At 35.6% G+C, this 17,136-nt stretch overlaps 1 protein-coding gene across 3 annotated transcripts in view; it reads right to left on the bottom strand.

Moving 5' to 3' along the window:
• The window catches only part of LYST (lysosomal trafficking regulator), an 83,390-nt gene that overhangs the window by 25,638 nt on the left and 40,616 nt on the right, over positions 1–17,136 (bottom strand). For all 3 annotated transcript variants that reach the window (XM_080584371.1, XM_080584369.1, XM_080584370.1), the window contains exons 17-29: positions 15,746–15,991; positions 13,982–14,155; positions 12,891–13,040; positions 12,107–12,244; positions 11,173–11,371; positions 9,464–9,595; positions 6,500–7,124; positions 5,850–6,027; positions 4,908–5,077; positions 3,622–3,852; positions 2,502–2,668; positions 1,862–2,014; positions 246–437 (exon numbers count right to left, since the gene is read on the bottom strand). In XM_080584371.1, coding sequence (XP_080440497.1) covers positions 246–437; positions 1,862–2,014; positions 2,502–2,668; positions 3,622–3,852; positions 4,908–5,077; positions 5,850–6,027; positions 6,500–7,124; positions 9,464–9,595; positions 11,173–11,371; positions 12,107–12,244; positions 12,891–13,040; positions 13,982–14,155; positions 15,746–15,991 — 2,755 coding nt within the window. The remainder of the gene's footprint in view (positions 1–245; positions 438–1,861; positions 2,015–2,501; positions 2,669–3,621; positions 3,853–4,907; positions 5,078–5,849; positions 6,028–6,499; positions 7,125–9,463; positions 9,596–11,172; positions 11,372–12,106; positions 12,245–12,890; positions 13,041–13,981; positions 14,156–15,745; positions 15,992–17,136) is intronic.

Here is a 17,136-nt window from a genome sequence, read left to right as displayed (position 1 = left end):
TCAGACAGCTTAGATGAACTAATGTAGAACTACAATAGCTAGTTCAGTTCATTCAGATACTCAGATTTGATTGTCAGTTATGTAATACGGACAGACAAATTACTGAGAGTTTGATGTTTTTATAGTTAATTCCATTAAGCCAATATCAACAGCATTACATTCTTTAACACAAACTCTCCAAAAGCAAGTATTGATTTTTCATATGGCACTGCACTGGCAAAACAGAAATGCACAAAAAATCGTACCTAAATAAATGAGTCTGTTAACAGCTAGGACAGTTAGCCTCTGTAATCTTTGTACAAATTCAGTCTCGGTGGCTTGGATAGGATGTTCTTGACTCATTCTTCGTTGCATCATCATGTTGAACTCCTCACTTGCTACTGAACGCATTTTCATCAGCAGAGCATCAGACTGAGCAAGTGAAAATTTTCTGGAACCTTGAAGCAGAGAAACATTAATAGCATCCTACTGAAACACAAATTCATCATTCAATTACTGCTTTTATTCAAAGATTTTGCATCATTTCAGAAAATCAAGTATTTGAAATATGCTAATATTAAAGGGAAAGAGTGTCATTTGAGTGTTTGCCACTTGCTTTTAAGACGTTTTATATTTACAAACATACAAAACTGAAGAAACTGCACCATAAAATGAGTTAGTCTCAAGATCAGGTTTATTGTGCAACTTATGTATTATTGTGCAAAATAAAAAGTCACTCATTCCATTTTCACTGTGAAATTATGATTAAGGGTTGCAATAGTTTTTAATATGGTATTACTCACTTTTAATATCAGAAGCTAACTACCAACACAACTGAGAAGTCACTATATTAACAGCATATAAACAAATGCATTTTGTACCACACGAGAACTATTTCTATCTTACCGGAATACTACTTGGAAAAACAATTCTTGAAATGAACTGCTGAGCATTGACCATACTTGATTCTTTCCTAAAAAACTACAACCACACACATACCCTTGGTGCCTTACTAGATTCACTCACAAGTATTTTCACTGTATTTACTGGACTGATGGAGAGGAGTCTCATAGGCTGACCATATTACGAAAAAGGTTTCCATAGAAAACAAGGAATAAAAGATTTTTTTTAAACAACTGAAATACATCAGGTTTTTAAATTGTATCTTCTACAAGTCTTAAACGCAGCTTCATTTAAATGCAACATACAAATTAAAGTTTCAGCCAGAAGACTCCAAAAGCTTTAAAGAATGATTCACAAACCATCCAATACAGAGATAGTATTATTGTTAAACATAGAACTGTACAAATGTTTTACGAAAATTTCCATGGTAGAATCCAGCTGCCTCACGTTCCCAACTGAATTTGCAGTGCCAGATGTTACTTCCGGATAATCACTAATTAAAAGCTGTGCAACAGTGCAATCCCCACATTGTAGCTGCATTCAAGTTAGAAGCACTTTTTTTTTTTTGGTATTTCATTACTACTGTGAAGTTAGGTACTATGAATTACCTTTAAGATGTTTTTACTATGCAACTTTTCAATTGATATTCTCTTCCAAAGAAGGCAGTACCTGCCTTTAGAGACTAATGAGAAAGTGAACTGAAGTTTCAATTTCATACCCCCATTCTCCCCTTGTAATACAAAACCAAGTTTAAAATGGGTATGTTACACTGTTCTAAAATGTATTAATATATAAAGCCAATAAATCATTATGTATTTTAGAGCAGTGTAATCTATACCCATTTTGAACTTGTGTTTTCATAGAAAAAGCAGAACAACAGGTCTCTTTTGTAGTATCACTAAAATTAGAGATCAAAAGTAGATATTTCATTAGTAACACAGAGATAAGAGTACAAGTATATTACACTTTTGCTACTCACCAGCAATGCCTTTACGCTTTTGAAACATTGCACGATGTGGTGCAGATAGGGATGGGACTGATCCAGCCTGCTCCTGAGCATCTTGGTTTGCTGTAGTTTTTATTAATTCAATAGCTGCTTGAAGAACTCTTAACTGCAAAGCAACTGCCATATCTACAGAAAGAGGCATATAAAGACCAAATGACATGATTTGTTTACAAGTCTTCAAGAATTTTTTCCAGATGTTTGTTAGAAGTAAAAGAAAACAGTGTCAGAGGTAAAATTCTTGATTCCAACAAGTCACATTGAAAGTCATCTTATCGTTATACAAATGCATATGGTACTAAAGTGAGTTCTCACAGAGAAGCCATAAAATTTAATTACTAAAAAATAAGCTCAATGAAACTTTAAAGAAGGTTTCTATTTAAACATCCCAATTGAATTGTTATGGTCATTGTTCATTCATATCAGCAGTACACAATTCTTTACCACAAGGCAGGCTTCCAAGGAAGAGTAGTACTTTGAGAACCACTTAAAAGAAGAAAGATTCATCACCAAAAAACGTCCCTTCACCCTCAACTGGAATAGTAAACAAAGATCAGTGGGGAATGGATTTACTTCTCCAGTCCTGTGACCCCCCAAAAATAAGCAAATAACTTACTTTGCATTCTTGCATTTTTACTGTTTTGAAGATGACCCAGCAGCACAATGAGGTCTTCAATAACACGAAAATATTGTGAACCCGAGGAGCTGCAGGCATGAATTGCAACTGCTACCAGCAACTGTTGTATGTCGCATGCAAGCAACTTGTAGTCATTCAGGGGAATGCTGCAAAGTTGTAATCAGAAACATGACAATTCTAGTAGATATAACCTGTGAGAAGACCCATTACTATTGCTCTTGCTACTTCTGCCAGCCATAGCTACTATATTGTATTTCATATGAAATTATTACTTCTGAAGGTATTACTGCTATAGGCCATAAAATTGTAATCTAAGACTTTTTTCAGCCTTAACTTTTGCAAATTGAATGCCTGGAAAATCTTTGAGATAGTGTAACATTAGGATTGTAGAGAAGTTTTACTGGAAAAGTATTTTTTTTTAAATGAGATTTATAAGTTAAAGAACAGGTCTGAATCCTAAATTTCTCAAAAGGGTGTCTCAAGAAATTCAGTTCAATCTCTTTCTGTAACCATGCTGAATTAAAACTATTGGATGATAAAGGAAATCTGGTTACTTCTTTAGCATATGAACTAATGAAATAAAGGCGCAAAACCCCCCCCTTTCCTTCCTTTACTGTATAAAGTTTCTTCAGTAAGTACAGAATATTTTTAATTAAATCATTTGAACCACTCAGAATCTCAAATATTAAAAACAAGCAGCACAGGAGGGAAGCTTCTGCGGTTCTGACGTTGTCAATAGATACGGCAGGATGCTACCATCTCCTGGGCCTTTATCTTACTTTCGGGAGAGTTGTATTAGGACAAACATCTGAAGTGCACACAGTATGACAAACTTGCATTTTGAAATGTCTTTTCACCTGAAAATTTACAGTAATCAAAGGATACTTTACAACCAGTGTATTCTATTGTTTAAACTAAGTATCTAAGCACTAACTTTCATTTGGAGGTATAGTTAAAAGCTGAAGACTTCAAAAGCAGTTTATTTTGTACATGTTCACTACACATTTTAAAAAATTAAATAAGGATACTATATACTTCAGTTTTTGCTGCTCTAAAGGTTGTGCCTGGGTTATTTCGTAGCAACAGATAAAGTACTCACTTTGTTTCCAGTCCATTAAGAGCAGCCAGTGTATTACACAACACATACAGCAAACCATTATCAAGCAGCAGGTCTGCAACTTTTGAGCAGGAATTTATAATTTGCAGCAGGAGACAGTAGCAGTTATGCAGCAGAACATTATCGTACAAAGAGTTCTCTATTAGACCCAGGACAGGAATGACACACCATTTTTGAAAAAGTCCAACATTCTTGACATCTTCCAGATCAAATCTATTGAAATAAACACAAGTCAGTCTAACGTCTTTACATAGCAACCTAGTATATGCAGCTATTATAATTAATAATATATTATTAATGCTGGAATACCAGTCTACACTAGCACTTTGGCAAAGATGTAGATACCAATTTCTTACATTTCATTGCAGTACCACAGAAAACAAGAGCAAAATAAAACACTTCGTAAGGAAACAAAGTATCTAAAAGCATATTCACCTTACTACATATAGCTTACTTCATAAAAGCATACTTCACCTTACTACAAATGATCTTTTATGATGAAATTTAACAGGAACATTTTTGGAGTGAAGACCATGCCAACAGGCAGAAGCCATTTGGTTACAAATCCCGCAAAGAAGGCAACTGGAAAGGAGCTTTTTTTGAAGATTTATGCACTGCTTGCTGACAGTACAATCCCTGTACAATCATTAAGTAGTCAAACTAATTCTAAAATATATAAATTGCTTAGCAAGTCTGCTCGAAGGTAATCTGTTCCTGCCAATATGGGGTAGCTCATCAGTTCAAGTAAATAGCACTACTGTCATGTTAGCCCTAAAGAAAAACAGGGATTTACAACCAGCACCAATCCAAGGAAACAACTAGCATCAAGCTTTTTCCTTAATCACTTACTAAAGTCCAGTAGCAGCAACCTAGTGATCACTGTTCAAAATTCCCAAGGATAGAAATCAGAGAAGAATAGGATGAGTTAAACTGAGTAAATTCAGTTTACAGTAAACAGTAAATTCAAAGTGCAAAGGCCTTTGAGGTCCTCTGAAGTGCTGAAGGTTTAGAACATCCCAGCTGACAGCACCCATGAGATGAAGTTGTTTATCAAAAGCTTAAGGACCATACAATAGCTTTAAGTGGTTTAATGCACTTGAAAAATGTTAAAGCAGCAGCAAAACATGTAAAATATTTGAAGAACTTTGCTTTATGGAAGGAAGAAAATAGTACTTAGGAAGCTATTACATCTTTGCCTTCAGCAAGAAACTGCACTACTTTTAGTTCAAATGTTAAGTTACAGGATACAAAAACAAAGCATTACTTACTCTTCATCCAAGCCAACAGAGCGGCCAAAGAGCATTTCCAAAAAGCATTCTACAACTTCCTGAGTCCCCTGGTGAAGGTAGAGCTGGTTAGCAAGCAAGGAGAAGCCACGATTCTTTAGGAATTTCTCCTTCTGCTCCCTCCTTGCTCTGTTGAAATATGCATCCAACAACTAAAAATAAATACATAATTACAATATAAGATGTAAATATTTAACAACCTGCCTAAAAGTTTAGTTCTTGCCTACGATTTAAACAGTTTGAAATCAATTATTTTTAAAATTCCAGATTAAAAACTAATTGTTTTTACATTGCAACTCTGGTCTAAACTGCCTTGCTACACTCATCACAGCTGAATTTAATTATTTTTTAAACTCCAAAGACTATTTTAGGTTCCTATTCAAGTTCAAGGGAGATGAAGTCACATACATAACAGGTACAGAACCACAGAATGGTTTGGGTTGAAGCAGCATTTAAGATCATCTAGTTCAAGCCCCCCACACACTCCCCCTACCATAGGCAGGGACACGCAGGGACACCTCCCGCTAGACCAGGTTGCTCAAAGCTTCTTCCAGCCTGACTTTGAACATTTCCACAGTTTCTCTGGGCTACCTGTTCTAGTCTCTCACCACCCTTATCATAAAAAGATTTATTCCTCTATATCTAGTCTAAATCTACAGATACATTCAAACTTTGTGTATTAAGCCTTCCATCCTAGCGTGTAAGCTCTCTGGCTTAGATCACAAACTATATTTATCTGTTGAAAGATTATTTTGGCTTGGTGGTGTTTTGTTTCAAACCATGGGGGTGGAAACAGATTTTAAAATTCAGAAGTCCACAAAAATGAAGAAATTGTTAGTATTTTTTATTTTGCTTTTGTGTTTCTGACAAAATAAGCTAACAACTAGCTGACTTTTTAGTTGAACACATTTTATATTGGCCTACTTTAATGACGCCTTGCTGTATGAGAGGAGATGGGTGGTTCACAAGAACTACGAGATAATCAGGTTGGATAAGTTTGTCCATCACATCTTCCAGCATGACATCTGGTAATATTAGGAGAACTCCACGCAAGAGGTCATATAATCCACAACAGACAAGCACAATGCAGTCTTCTGTACATCTGAACACAAAGAAATGCATTTTACCTCAGTTTGTCTACAACAGGAAACCTTAAGAAATGCGTAACTGTTGGTTACTATTCGGGTGGACAGAGTGGGGGGATTTGGCAAATGTTTAACCAATAGTTCTATTACCACTCTTTACTAATATCTACTTTTGACAACAAATAACAAGAGTGTAATGTGACCAGAATGACTACATAGGTTTTTGGGGAGCTACCATAACGAGTTCACACTTCTACTGTAGGTAGTATAAAAATCCCCAATGTTAAGAGTTTTCTATGTAAATGTCAAATTTGAAACAGTATAATTCTGTAGACTACTAAGAGCTTAATGAATTGGTTTATTACAGCCACTAAAAACATACCCTTAATTTTTCAGACTTATTTATGTAGGATAGTAATCAAGAACATTGTGAAATTAAAGACTTCCCTGATATACTGAGCTACTGTTGATTTATTTTTATCTTCTTACCTCTCATCAGAGCTTTCATATGTTTTTCGGGTATTCTCAGTAGATGAGGAAAAAGCAAGACTCTCCCATTCTTCAGGAAGTACATTCTTGTCAGCAAAGCTTGGCCAGCGAGCAATGGCTGATGACCCTCCATGAACAGAAAATGCTAAGCCCAACCCTGCAAAATTACTCTGACTCTTCTGAAGTGAAGTCAGTCCTCTCAGATGGTCTGGACGACGCAGCAACGGCTCAGCTGCAGCACCACCTTCATTACATTTCAGGTCCACATCTGCTTCTTTACTCTCATTTTCAGATAACTCCTCTTCTTTTGGAATGTCTTCAAATGTTTCAACAGATGTTAACTCTGAGTCACAAACTGTTTTTGCAGACTCACAACTGCTAAGGAAGTCTTCTTGTACTCTTTTTATGTTTTCAGAATGTCTTACAAAACCAGTTTTACCCTGAAGATCAATGTAGTCATGCTTGCCAATATTCTGCAGGTCATCAATGCTCCTTCCCAATCTTTCAATTAGTCTTTTTTGATGTACTTGAGGTGACCAAGTAGGAGATGCTGGTAAGCTTTTGCATAGCCGTTTAGGTACTTGATAGCTTATCTCCTGCTGTACAGTAGCTTTGGAAATGTTTCCTAGAGACATAAGGGTATCTTCAGCTTTGTTTATTGCACTCAAAACGGGCTTTTCCCTCACTGTTACATTCCATGTGCAAATACAGCAATGTCCAAACTAGTCTTACGCAGCAAAATTGATTTAAAAACTGGCATAGCTCAGATTTGGCCAAGTGATCAAGTAGAGATACTAAGCTATTATGCACCCAAAAGCTTGGCAAGTCATGGATAAATCTGAAAGATGCATGAACTGCAAAATAGTTTTTGCATGTAAGCGGAAGTTCCCCAGATTTACATTCTGATCCTCTCAACCAACCCTCAATAGGAATTTATTCGGAATCACAGAACCACTGAGGGTGGAAAGCACCTCTGGAAACTGCTAGTCCAACCTCTTCTGTTCAAAGCAAATTCAAAGCACAGGTTGCTCTTATCTCTTTTGTAAGAGGCCCAATCTACCAACATGTTTCAGTGGATACTAGCAAACTGCTCACCTACTAGTTTTAACCTTTTTGCACCAAGGCATTACATGTACTTCAGATCTGTAATGAATTACTGAATGTTTTATTTAGCATAGTAGTCTGCTTCTAAGGGCACATTTTAGCCTGAAGCAGTCCTACTTACATAGCACATTACAGATGTCACCCATAACATTTTCAAGAGGGAAAGCAGTAAGTATGCCAGCCTGGTAGAGGATGCCTGCTGGTAGTTTAGGAATAGGAGACTGAGTTGGAAATATTTTGAAAACTATCCACTAGTTAGTACTAGGGCAATAGTTTTGACTAGTACTGATGCAATGACGATGCATCAGAACATTTTTGTGAATCATATATAACATACAGAGAACATATGAGTACATATACATATGCATACACAAATACACTCAGCTAGACTGAGCTGCCCTGTACATAATAGAAAGGATCCATATAGCTGCAGTCTTATAGCCAAGCTTACACACATTTGCAGATACTGTATACAACTGCAAACCCACAAGTATAAAATTGTCTAACAAGAATGCCATTTGAAATATTTTATCTAAATTTAAAAAATTAAATTCATAATCACAACAAACACCTACTTTCACAAAAATTTATGATGAGCATTCCTCTGGCACACATGAATAGTCTTCATTCAAGTACAACAGTTTAGTACTATTGATATGAAAAAGTACTGTTTAGAAGAATACGATTTCATATATCATCTAAATATGGGAGAATGACCAACTCTGTACACAACTCTGTGGTCTGCTCTTTATATCACTGCATTCAGTAAAAGATTTAAACTAAGTATTTCAACTCAGTGTTCAAAAACTATTTGATTTCCTAAGCAAAGCACCAACAAGACACCAATTGTACAAGTATTAAGTTGGTTTATACTGAGTATAGCTAACTCATACACAATCTGAAATATACTGCAGTTAAATCCAAGATCAGAGTCATCTTCCATTCCTGTTTTGTATATACTGACAAACTTGCTTAGACCATGCATTTTTATTTGGAAGATATTTCTCATTGTTGAAGAGTTTAAAGGCTTAAGCATAAGTTACATGTTTTATCTTTCATTTCACAGGTGGTTTGTCAATTGTACATGCAAATCTGTGTGAAGTGTGATTAAGAAATTATCCAATAAGGCTGAAAATACCACACTAGGACAACAAGCTAACTGACAAGTTACCAGTGTAAACTAGTAAATTTACACTACTTCAATATCTATAGTAGATTTTCTACAGTAGATTTCCGCTACTTCAACATCTGTAGTAGAGGAATTCAAAACTGATTAAAGCAGCAATTTTCACAGCCCTTGACTGGCTTAGCATGCTATATAATGAGACTGTTTCAAGAAAGCTATTCACTCTTAATTTATATAAAGCATGTAAAGAACAAGTTATACCTTGGTTCTCATCTTCTCTCACGTAGGGGCAGTATATATACCTGCCGTATAACTAAATGCCAATATTTTAATACTAAATTTAGATGAGATTAAAAATTATGCACAATTAAAGCACCAGCTTAATACCTTCCACACAGTCAAGATAGATGCCTATAGCTTACTATTTTAACTATTGCCTAGTTAAGGCATTCTCATATTTATCTAGCAAGCCTGTATAACAAAAGAATTTGATTAGCTGTCCCACTTCACTGCCTGAGCTATCAGCATAACAATTTTTCTCAACCTGAGAAAAAAGAGCAGTTGAGGCAGCCTGTTGCATTCAATTCAATTCTTACTCTGCTGTTCAGACACCAAACTCTGAGGGGTGATGGTGGCAGAAGGGTCTTAGTAAGAAAAACATGGGAAAGTAACACTTTAAAGAACTTTACAAAGAACTGTCAATGTCATTATGTGTTATTCCAGCATTGATTTACCTTCCAGTGGTAAAGCTGCAAAACCAGTTGGAGTTGTAACCACAAACGCTGAACTGTCTACTGACTTCCCACCACTGCTGGAATTTCTCAGGTACATAAGGGATTCAACTTTCTCCTGAAAAATTTTGCCATCTAGAAGGAAAAGGGGAGAAGTTACATAAAAGCTTAGTAAGTTCACATTCTTGATATACTAAAATTCATATTCAGGTTACATTTAAGTTGATCACTACAGGCTAGTGAGAAATGCTTGACTCACTAGCATCTGAGGAAAAAATTTGAGAACAACTTTTGTTGTTTATTTTAGTAATGTACCTTCAAATTTTACTTTGGAACACTGAAAATATTAAGCTGTTCTAGAGTAATTATCTTTAAAGATGGTCCTTACATGCATACAGCTAGTAATAAATAACATGGACTTTTTCCCATGTCAAGACAGATGACTGTTCAGGTTCATCTAATAAAGCTCTAAGTATTAAAAAAATGGGTTCTACTTTTACTCAATTTTACATCTATTTATTTTACAGGATAGATAAGAAATACAACCATACTGTCTTTGGACAGACACCAGTTACTAAAACTGGATGTACACAGGCACCTGCATCAGAAGAAAAATTTTCTAACTGGTCAAATTTTCAATCTTTGCATAGTTTACAGCTGAAGTCATACAATGCTAATGTTAATCTTGTTATTATGTTGCTAAATGCCAAAACATTCAACAAGCAGCAATGTTTACATAGAAATGGCAGGAAAACGCTTCCTAATTTTAATTTATATCTGGAAACAGCTTGGTTGCAGTTTTCATTGACTTAAGTTTATAATTTACACGGAAAATTCTACAAACATTATAGGACTCTTGTGGTATGATGCTCTGTTCTGTTCATCTCCCTAGGTGAACTTTCTGTTAGAAGTTTTATTTACATTGGAATTCCTGATAGATTCTCAGAAATGACCAGTTTTTTTTTTTTTTTTTAAATGAGATAGCCTTTCATAACAAATTTGCATTGTAGGCCTACTGACAGCTGCTTCAGATCAGCTTCATCTGAGTTCTAGTTTTAAGCATTTGCATACAGCAGCAATAATTGAAATCCTGTGAGGTACACTAATAAATGGAATTGGGCAACCTTCAGCATTTTTTAAACCTGTAGTGCAGAATTACTTTTACTTAACTTGGTATCTGTGATATAAAAGCAAATACACACTATGAAACACTCCAGCTAAACTTTTTCACTAGAACCCCAATTACCTAAATAATGATGTTGTGTTTCTTGGAAAGAGATGCTCAACATGAATGCATCATTGGTGTGTTATAGTCCTCTGAGCCCAAGCTTCTGATGCTGCAAAAGCAGATATATCTAGGACTTATCAAATTTGCATGCATTCATAGGTATCATGTCTCTACAGGCAACTGTTATGTATTACATCTAGCAGCATCAAACTTTCAAGAAAGTTTAAGACAAACACCAGGGCCATTATCTGTAGCTCTAGACAGAAGAAAGCTCTCCTAGCAAACCAAGCAGTCTAACTAGAATGTCTTTCAATACAGTGAAATACTTTAAGTCAGTAATTTTGTAAATAAAGTTACGATATAGCAACCAAAAAAAGATATTTAGAGAGCAGTAGTCTATAACAGTGATACATACATTTATATACACACACACCTCAATAGAATTTTATCTTAACTTCCATTTCTAGTTAAACGCAATATCTACCTATGTGCAGTGAAAAGTAGAAGTTGGTAGGATTGTGACAAACATATGTATTAGTGGGAGGGTGAACGGCTAAGAGGAAATTGAAGATCAGTGTCAGCAATTCCAGGTCTGGGGGAGATCCAAGCACTTCTTCAATTATTTTCACAAATGACCTACAAACCTCCCGAGGCAGGGATGCAAGGTGCCCTTCTTTATGCTCCTAGAAAGAAAGAGCAGTACAACTAAGTTATTTGCATTTTTAATTTGACAGTTTAACTATCATGCTATACCAAGAGAACAAACAGGTATGAAGGCAGTTAGAGAAACACTTTTTCATTTCAGATCTAATTGCCTTCAGATTGAGGAAAAAAATCTTAACTCATTAAAAAGTCTGCAGAGATTTCAGTAATATTTTGGTCATCACTAATTAGGGACATGCTTCTGAAAATACACTAAGACAGTTCGTGTCATGTTTAACTTGTGTGATTTCAAAGAAGGTTATTACTAAAGCATAAAGGTACTAGTTTCTAAGGACAGAGAGGCAGGTGGTAACGTTCTCGTATGACCCAGATATATTTATCAGTAATGAGGACTTGATTATAATGATAAAACTAGTGAGATGCATCTTAGGTCTGCACAAAAGGTTCACAATTCGTTTCAGCTCCTCCTCATGCATGGATTTTACCAGTAAGCTAGTGTCTAGGCTTTCAACTAGTAGCGTATGGCTAAAACCACTTGTTCCTTCTGTCCATCAGTAAAAACAGCATTGTGCTCTCATTAGGGAACTGTATCAGTTTACAGCAACAGTGCCTGTTGTAGAAGATGAAAGCGGTCTGGAAGCACAGAGGACAGTCTACTGCGTTAATTTTTTCCTATAGCATGCAGTTCCATATTTTTTCAGTAAGTAAAACTGAGTACTTGCCAAGCACAAAATAGGATTTCAAACTGGAATTACCTGCAGAACCTGGCAAGTTAACAGGAAGTGATGTACCACTTGAGCTTTCAACAGCTGTTTAATGTTAAACATCTGGTGGTGGTGGTTAGCTCTGATAAGGATTTCTAGAGCTGCTAACAGAGTTTCCCAAACACCTTGCTGAAAAACAAAGAACAGGAACATAGCTTAAAATCTATTGCTGAATCTATCCTGAGAATAAAAACAATTAACAGATAAAGAACATTGTCAAATTAACTTAGTTTTGCAGCTGTGAAAAAGATTAAATGATTGCAAACAGTCAGGTCAGAAGCAGAAACCATCAGAAAAGTTATGCTCATTACAAATTAAGAGTTTGCAATTAATCACATTCTAGTGATTAAAGCTACAAAAAAAGATACATCTTAAAATAAAGGATACACAAAATGTGTTTTAGGTAACATCAGATGGTTATTTTCAAGTTCGTTTGTTTTTTTAATTCCAGGGGGAAGCAGAAGGTTTTCCTCAGTCATACCAAGTTTCTCTTGGAAACTTGTTGGAATGGATGAAAAACAATCCATTCAACTAACAAGTAATTAACATACACTACATCTGTAGATTTTAATACACTAAGGCAGCCTGCAACATTGATACTGGGTTGATACTGGGAGCTAGAAGCTACTACCAGCTATTTAAAGAAAAATAAGGACCATTAATTTTTAGAGGTCAGTAACTACTAAAGTTACCTAACCGGAGAGATTCATTTCAGAGGTCATAACACTTGTTAAATTTCGCTTTCAGACAATCTTTCCAAAAAGAAAGTAGTTACCTTTGCTTTAGACCATATCTTCCAGTCAAGCAGTAGCTTTTCTAACAATTGAACATCTTGGATAACTGCTGTAGAATCTGTGTCAAGCATGAATTGCCCATTCTCATTTATATACAGAATCTCACCACTGCAGCATCCTTCAAGGAGAGTCTTAAAGAAGCAGAGAAGGGAATTTAGAATAACCACAAAACAGAACAGTTGTCCTATCAGATTTATCAAAAACCTTTAAACACACATCAACCTCATGGCAGGGAAGGCACAAATCTACCTGGCCAACTTGCAAAATAATTTGAGTTTAGTAACCTCACTGGATGCGTTTTAGATTGTCATAACACTAGTACACAATTTTGGAAAAAGTCAGGTGTTTTGAGTACAAAATAGACATTTTTGAAAGACACTTTTGATCGCCTTGATCAGGACTTTTCAAGTGAAGCTTCATGACTTGAAAATTACAGTCACACCTAAGCTCTTAAATTGCAGTAAGCTCAGCCTGTATTTTATTCAAAGAATTTTGTCTTCCAAGAGACACCAGTCCGAGACTGACTGTTCTTCTCCCCATATATACATCAAAATACTTCTACTAGGTGTTCTCATGATCACTGTACAACTAGATTTCTCATTAAAAGCAAACTTCTCAAAGAGTTATTGCCAAGATGCTTCAGATAACCAGCAGTTCATTTATTTAAAGATGCACTAGCACACTTCTTGCCACTTATCCATCTTACAGCATGATGGTACAAATAGAACAAGGTTCATTCACTGCACAGAAGTTTCTCTACCTGGCAACTATATCTAAAAACAAAAATAGAATCCAACTTGCTGTTAATTGCTTAGGAGTTAAAGTTTACTTGCAAGTCTTTGCCCTCAGAGCATTTTTCCAATCCCCTTTGAAATCAGGATCTTTCAACATTTCCTTTTTCTCTGCTCACCCACCAGTAGTTTCTAGTTCAAGACAAAACAATCCTGGACTGAACTGGCTCCAAATCACTGTTCTACTTTCGCGAAGACAGCTTCTGATGTAGAACTAAAGTCACGGAGAAGTTTTAAATTTGTGCTAGCTTTAACAGCATCAGGTTTAAAGAATGCTCTACCTTCAGCATGCAAAATCCAACAATGCATTTTGGTTTGATCAACACTCGATGAATCATGGAATAACCATTACAATTTTTCATCTCCTGTATTCTCTGTTGATTGTATTTTGTTAAAGACAGTATAAGTTGCAGTGCTAAAGCTTGAGTGTCTTCACAGCTGCTGATCTCTACAACCTGAAAAAGCAAGTTTAACAGAACACTTTATGTGAGAAACATTTAGAAAAAAAGCCTTAGAAATGATTTGTGGTAGTCTTAAACCATAACTTCTGGATTAAAGACTGTCAGATGACACACATAACCATTTTTGAATATGTATGCATATTCAGTGAGGACGCTGCAGGCCCTGCCATGAGGCCTCCCCTCAGCCGCCTCTGCTCTGGGCTGAACAAACCAAGGGACCTCAGCTGCTCCTCATAAATCTTGCCCTCTAGACCTTTCACCATTGTCATAGCCCTCCTCTGGATGCTCTCATAGTTCTGCCTTTTATTTTTCAATTTGCTTAAACTTTTAATTTAAGGTTCCTGGTGGCATAGACTACTCCAGCATGTGATTGGAAGTGTCTAGATACAAGTTTTATTTAGTCCATAAAGAGACAATTTGATAGATGAAGACAGACCATCCTCCACTGTTCACCTCTAAGAATTCTTGCAGCCCAAGAAGAATTTTTTTAGAAACTGAAAATGTAGAAGGAAATCTCACATGAACATAATTTCAATTCCTACAGGTGTTCTTGCTGCATAGCAGTTCATGCTGCTGCACTTAGTTATACAAATGTATGCTAGCATTTCCAATCATTTCTAGATTGGAAATAGCATTTCCCATCTATTGTTTGCTTTACTAATGCAAATAAGGGTCTATAGCAGGATCTGCAGCATGTACTTGGCACAAACATGTATTACATAGTACCACAAATTTGAGGATTTTCTCCTCAGATTTCACTATCTATGTTAAAATTTAGCAGGCAGTATCTCCATAACTAGAAGTCTCAACACCTGTCTCTAGTTTAACATGCACTGGTTAATCTCCATATGTACTTTTGAGAAAACTGTTTCCACAGAGGCATACAAAACACATTTTAGGTCTGCATTAGTATCCTGAGGGAACTAACACTTCAGAGACTCCTAGCATGGATATTTGGCTTTCCACATACAGGCCCTAGTAAAGCAGTAATTAAGTTAAGCTTCATAGCCTTAGTATTTTGGAAATTAAGATTTCTTGGACAGGTTAAGCCGTGAACATGGCTAACGGCTAAAATACTTCCTTTCAAAAAAAGCTCTCAACTTATTAGATAAAAGGTCTGCACACTATGTAGTTATACACATCTTCACACTTGCATTATGAATATCCCGTGTTTCATGTGTTACAGATGCAATACATTTAAGGACCTTTAAAAATATTAATCAATACTCAGACTTTAAAATTAGAAACCAAAAAAATATGGCCAGCTCTACAATACTCCTAAAAGTAAGTTATTTTGACATTTAGAAGCCCCATCTGTAAATCAGAACACATCTTGTACATACCAGCTGCTTTATAAAAAGCATTATATAATTCAATTAAGCTTCCTGTTTAAGACAACCTTATGATGCACTCTTAGAACAGATTCCTTCCACAAATTTCCTTTAAAACGAAAAAATTATCACATGCAGACTTGTAATTAACATGAATTAGGTGGCTGAAATATGTTACTTGCTACCCAAGATCAAAGGAAAACTTTATACAGGAAAACATATGCATGCATTCCCCCTCTTCCAGCTCCCTTACCCTAGCAAAGAGGAAAACAAATGCACCAGTTCCTCCAATTTCATGTAGTATACCCTGGAGAGTTTTATATTCGACAGGCTGAAGTGTTTTCAGGTGATGAGAATCCAATACATTGCTCTGAACTTCTTTTAAACTGAAGGGTCTCTGAGAAGGAACGGTCTTCACTTGACCTTTCAGTCTAATAACAGGTTCATATATGGTATACTGACCAGGACAGCACGTGGTATAAACAACAGCAAGACTTTCCTGAAATAATAGAGGTTTATTAGCCAAAAATGTAAGATAGTTGAACCGATTTAATTAAAAGAACATACAGACACCTAACAGCAAGTAGCAGCAACTTAAGCAATTCATTTCTGCTTTACCATTAGTATGCACTAAGTTTTGTACAAACACTCATGTACTAAAATGCAACAGAACTCCTAAATTTTAGGAAATCTTTGTGACAGTGTTTTCTTAACTTCCTTGGCTGTAACTAAAAAACATACACCAAGGATCAGCTTCCTGTTATCACCTGAAAAACAACCACAACTATTTTGCAAAAAATGTGACAAATTTGAATGAAAATAAACATACCAAAATATTAGAAAGGGAAACAAATTTGCCTAAAAGTGGAAGAATGACCAAGTCCAAAATAGAAAGTAACTGCTATTTTTCAAAATATCTCCAAAACATTTAGTTTTAAGTCAGTTCTTCAATCAGTTTTACCATTAGTAAAAGGGTGTCAATAGAAGATTTATACATAATTTATACATAAGGCTACAGAAGTTGTTTTTACTGATGAAGAGACTAGACCAAAAAAATCAAAGCTCCTATCAGAAGTAACCAACTCATTTTCACAGAAAATGAAAATTGACTGTGTCTATTTATTTCAAATAGAGGCTAAAATAGAGTAATTACATTTAAGGCATTTGTTCTGTGCAAAAGTACAGGGATGAATTTTTCACTTGAACATATAGCTTTACTCTGGTTACTCAGTGTAGTACCAGTTAGTTTACCAATTGGTACTTATGTTTACATGGACTACATCCAGAAAGATCCCTTGCCTAAAGCTACAGAGTTGCTGTAGAACTATATCAGAAAATTCCCTCTAGTGGGAACAATTCATACAACAGGAGTTACCTGCATGAAGACAATTTTCCAAATGTAATAGAATTCTCCAAATGTAATATGAATAAAATTTTTATTTTTTTTTCTAACATAACTAATATTTACAACCGCATGCATCAGGGAAGACAAAAAAAACTAAGATCTGCTAGCTGGAAGATGACCATTCAGTCAGGCTTTCAGCTCTCAACACCACAGAAGGATTGGGATGAAGTTTTTTGCTTCCTGTTAAAGCCATACATCCTATCTTCCCTGTTTTAATGCTAAAAAGTTAAGCTAAGCTG

Source organism: Anser brachyrhynchus, assembly GCF_964034855.1.
Source record: "Anser brachyrhynchus genome assembly, chromosome: 3".
In the NCBI taxonomy this organism is placed as follows: domain Eukaryota; kingdom Metazoa; phylum Chordata; class Aves; order Anseriformes; family Anatidae; genus Anser; species Anser brachyrhynchus.
The sequence above is the reverse complement of the archived record's forward strand: the minus strand, read 5'-3'. Positions and strand labels throughout refer to the sequence as shown.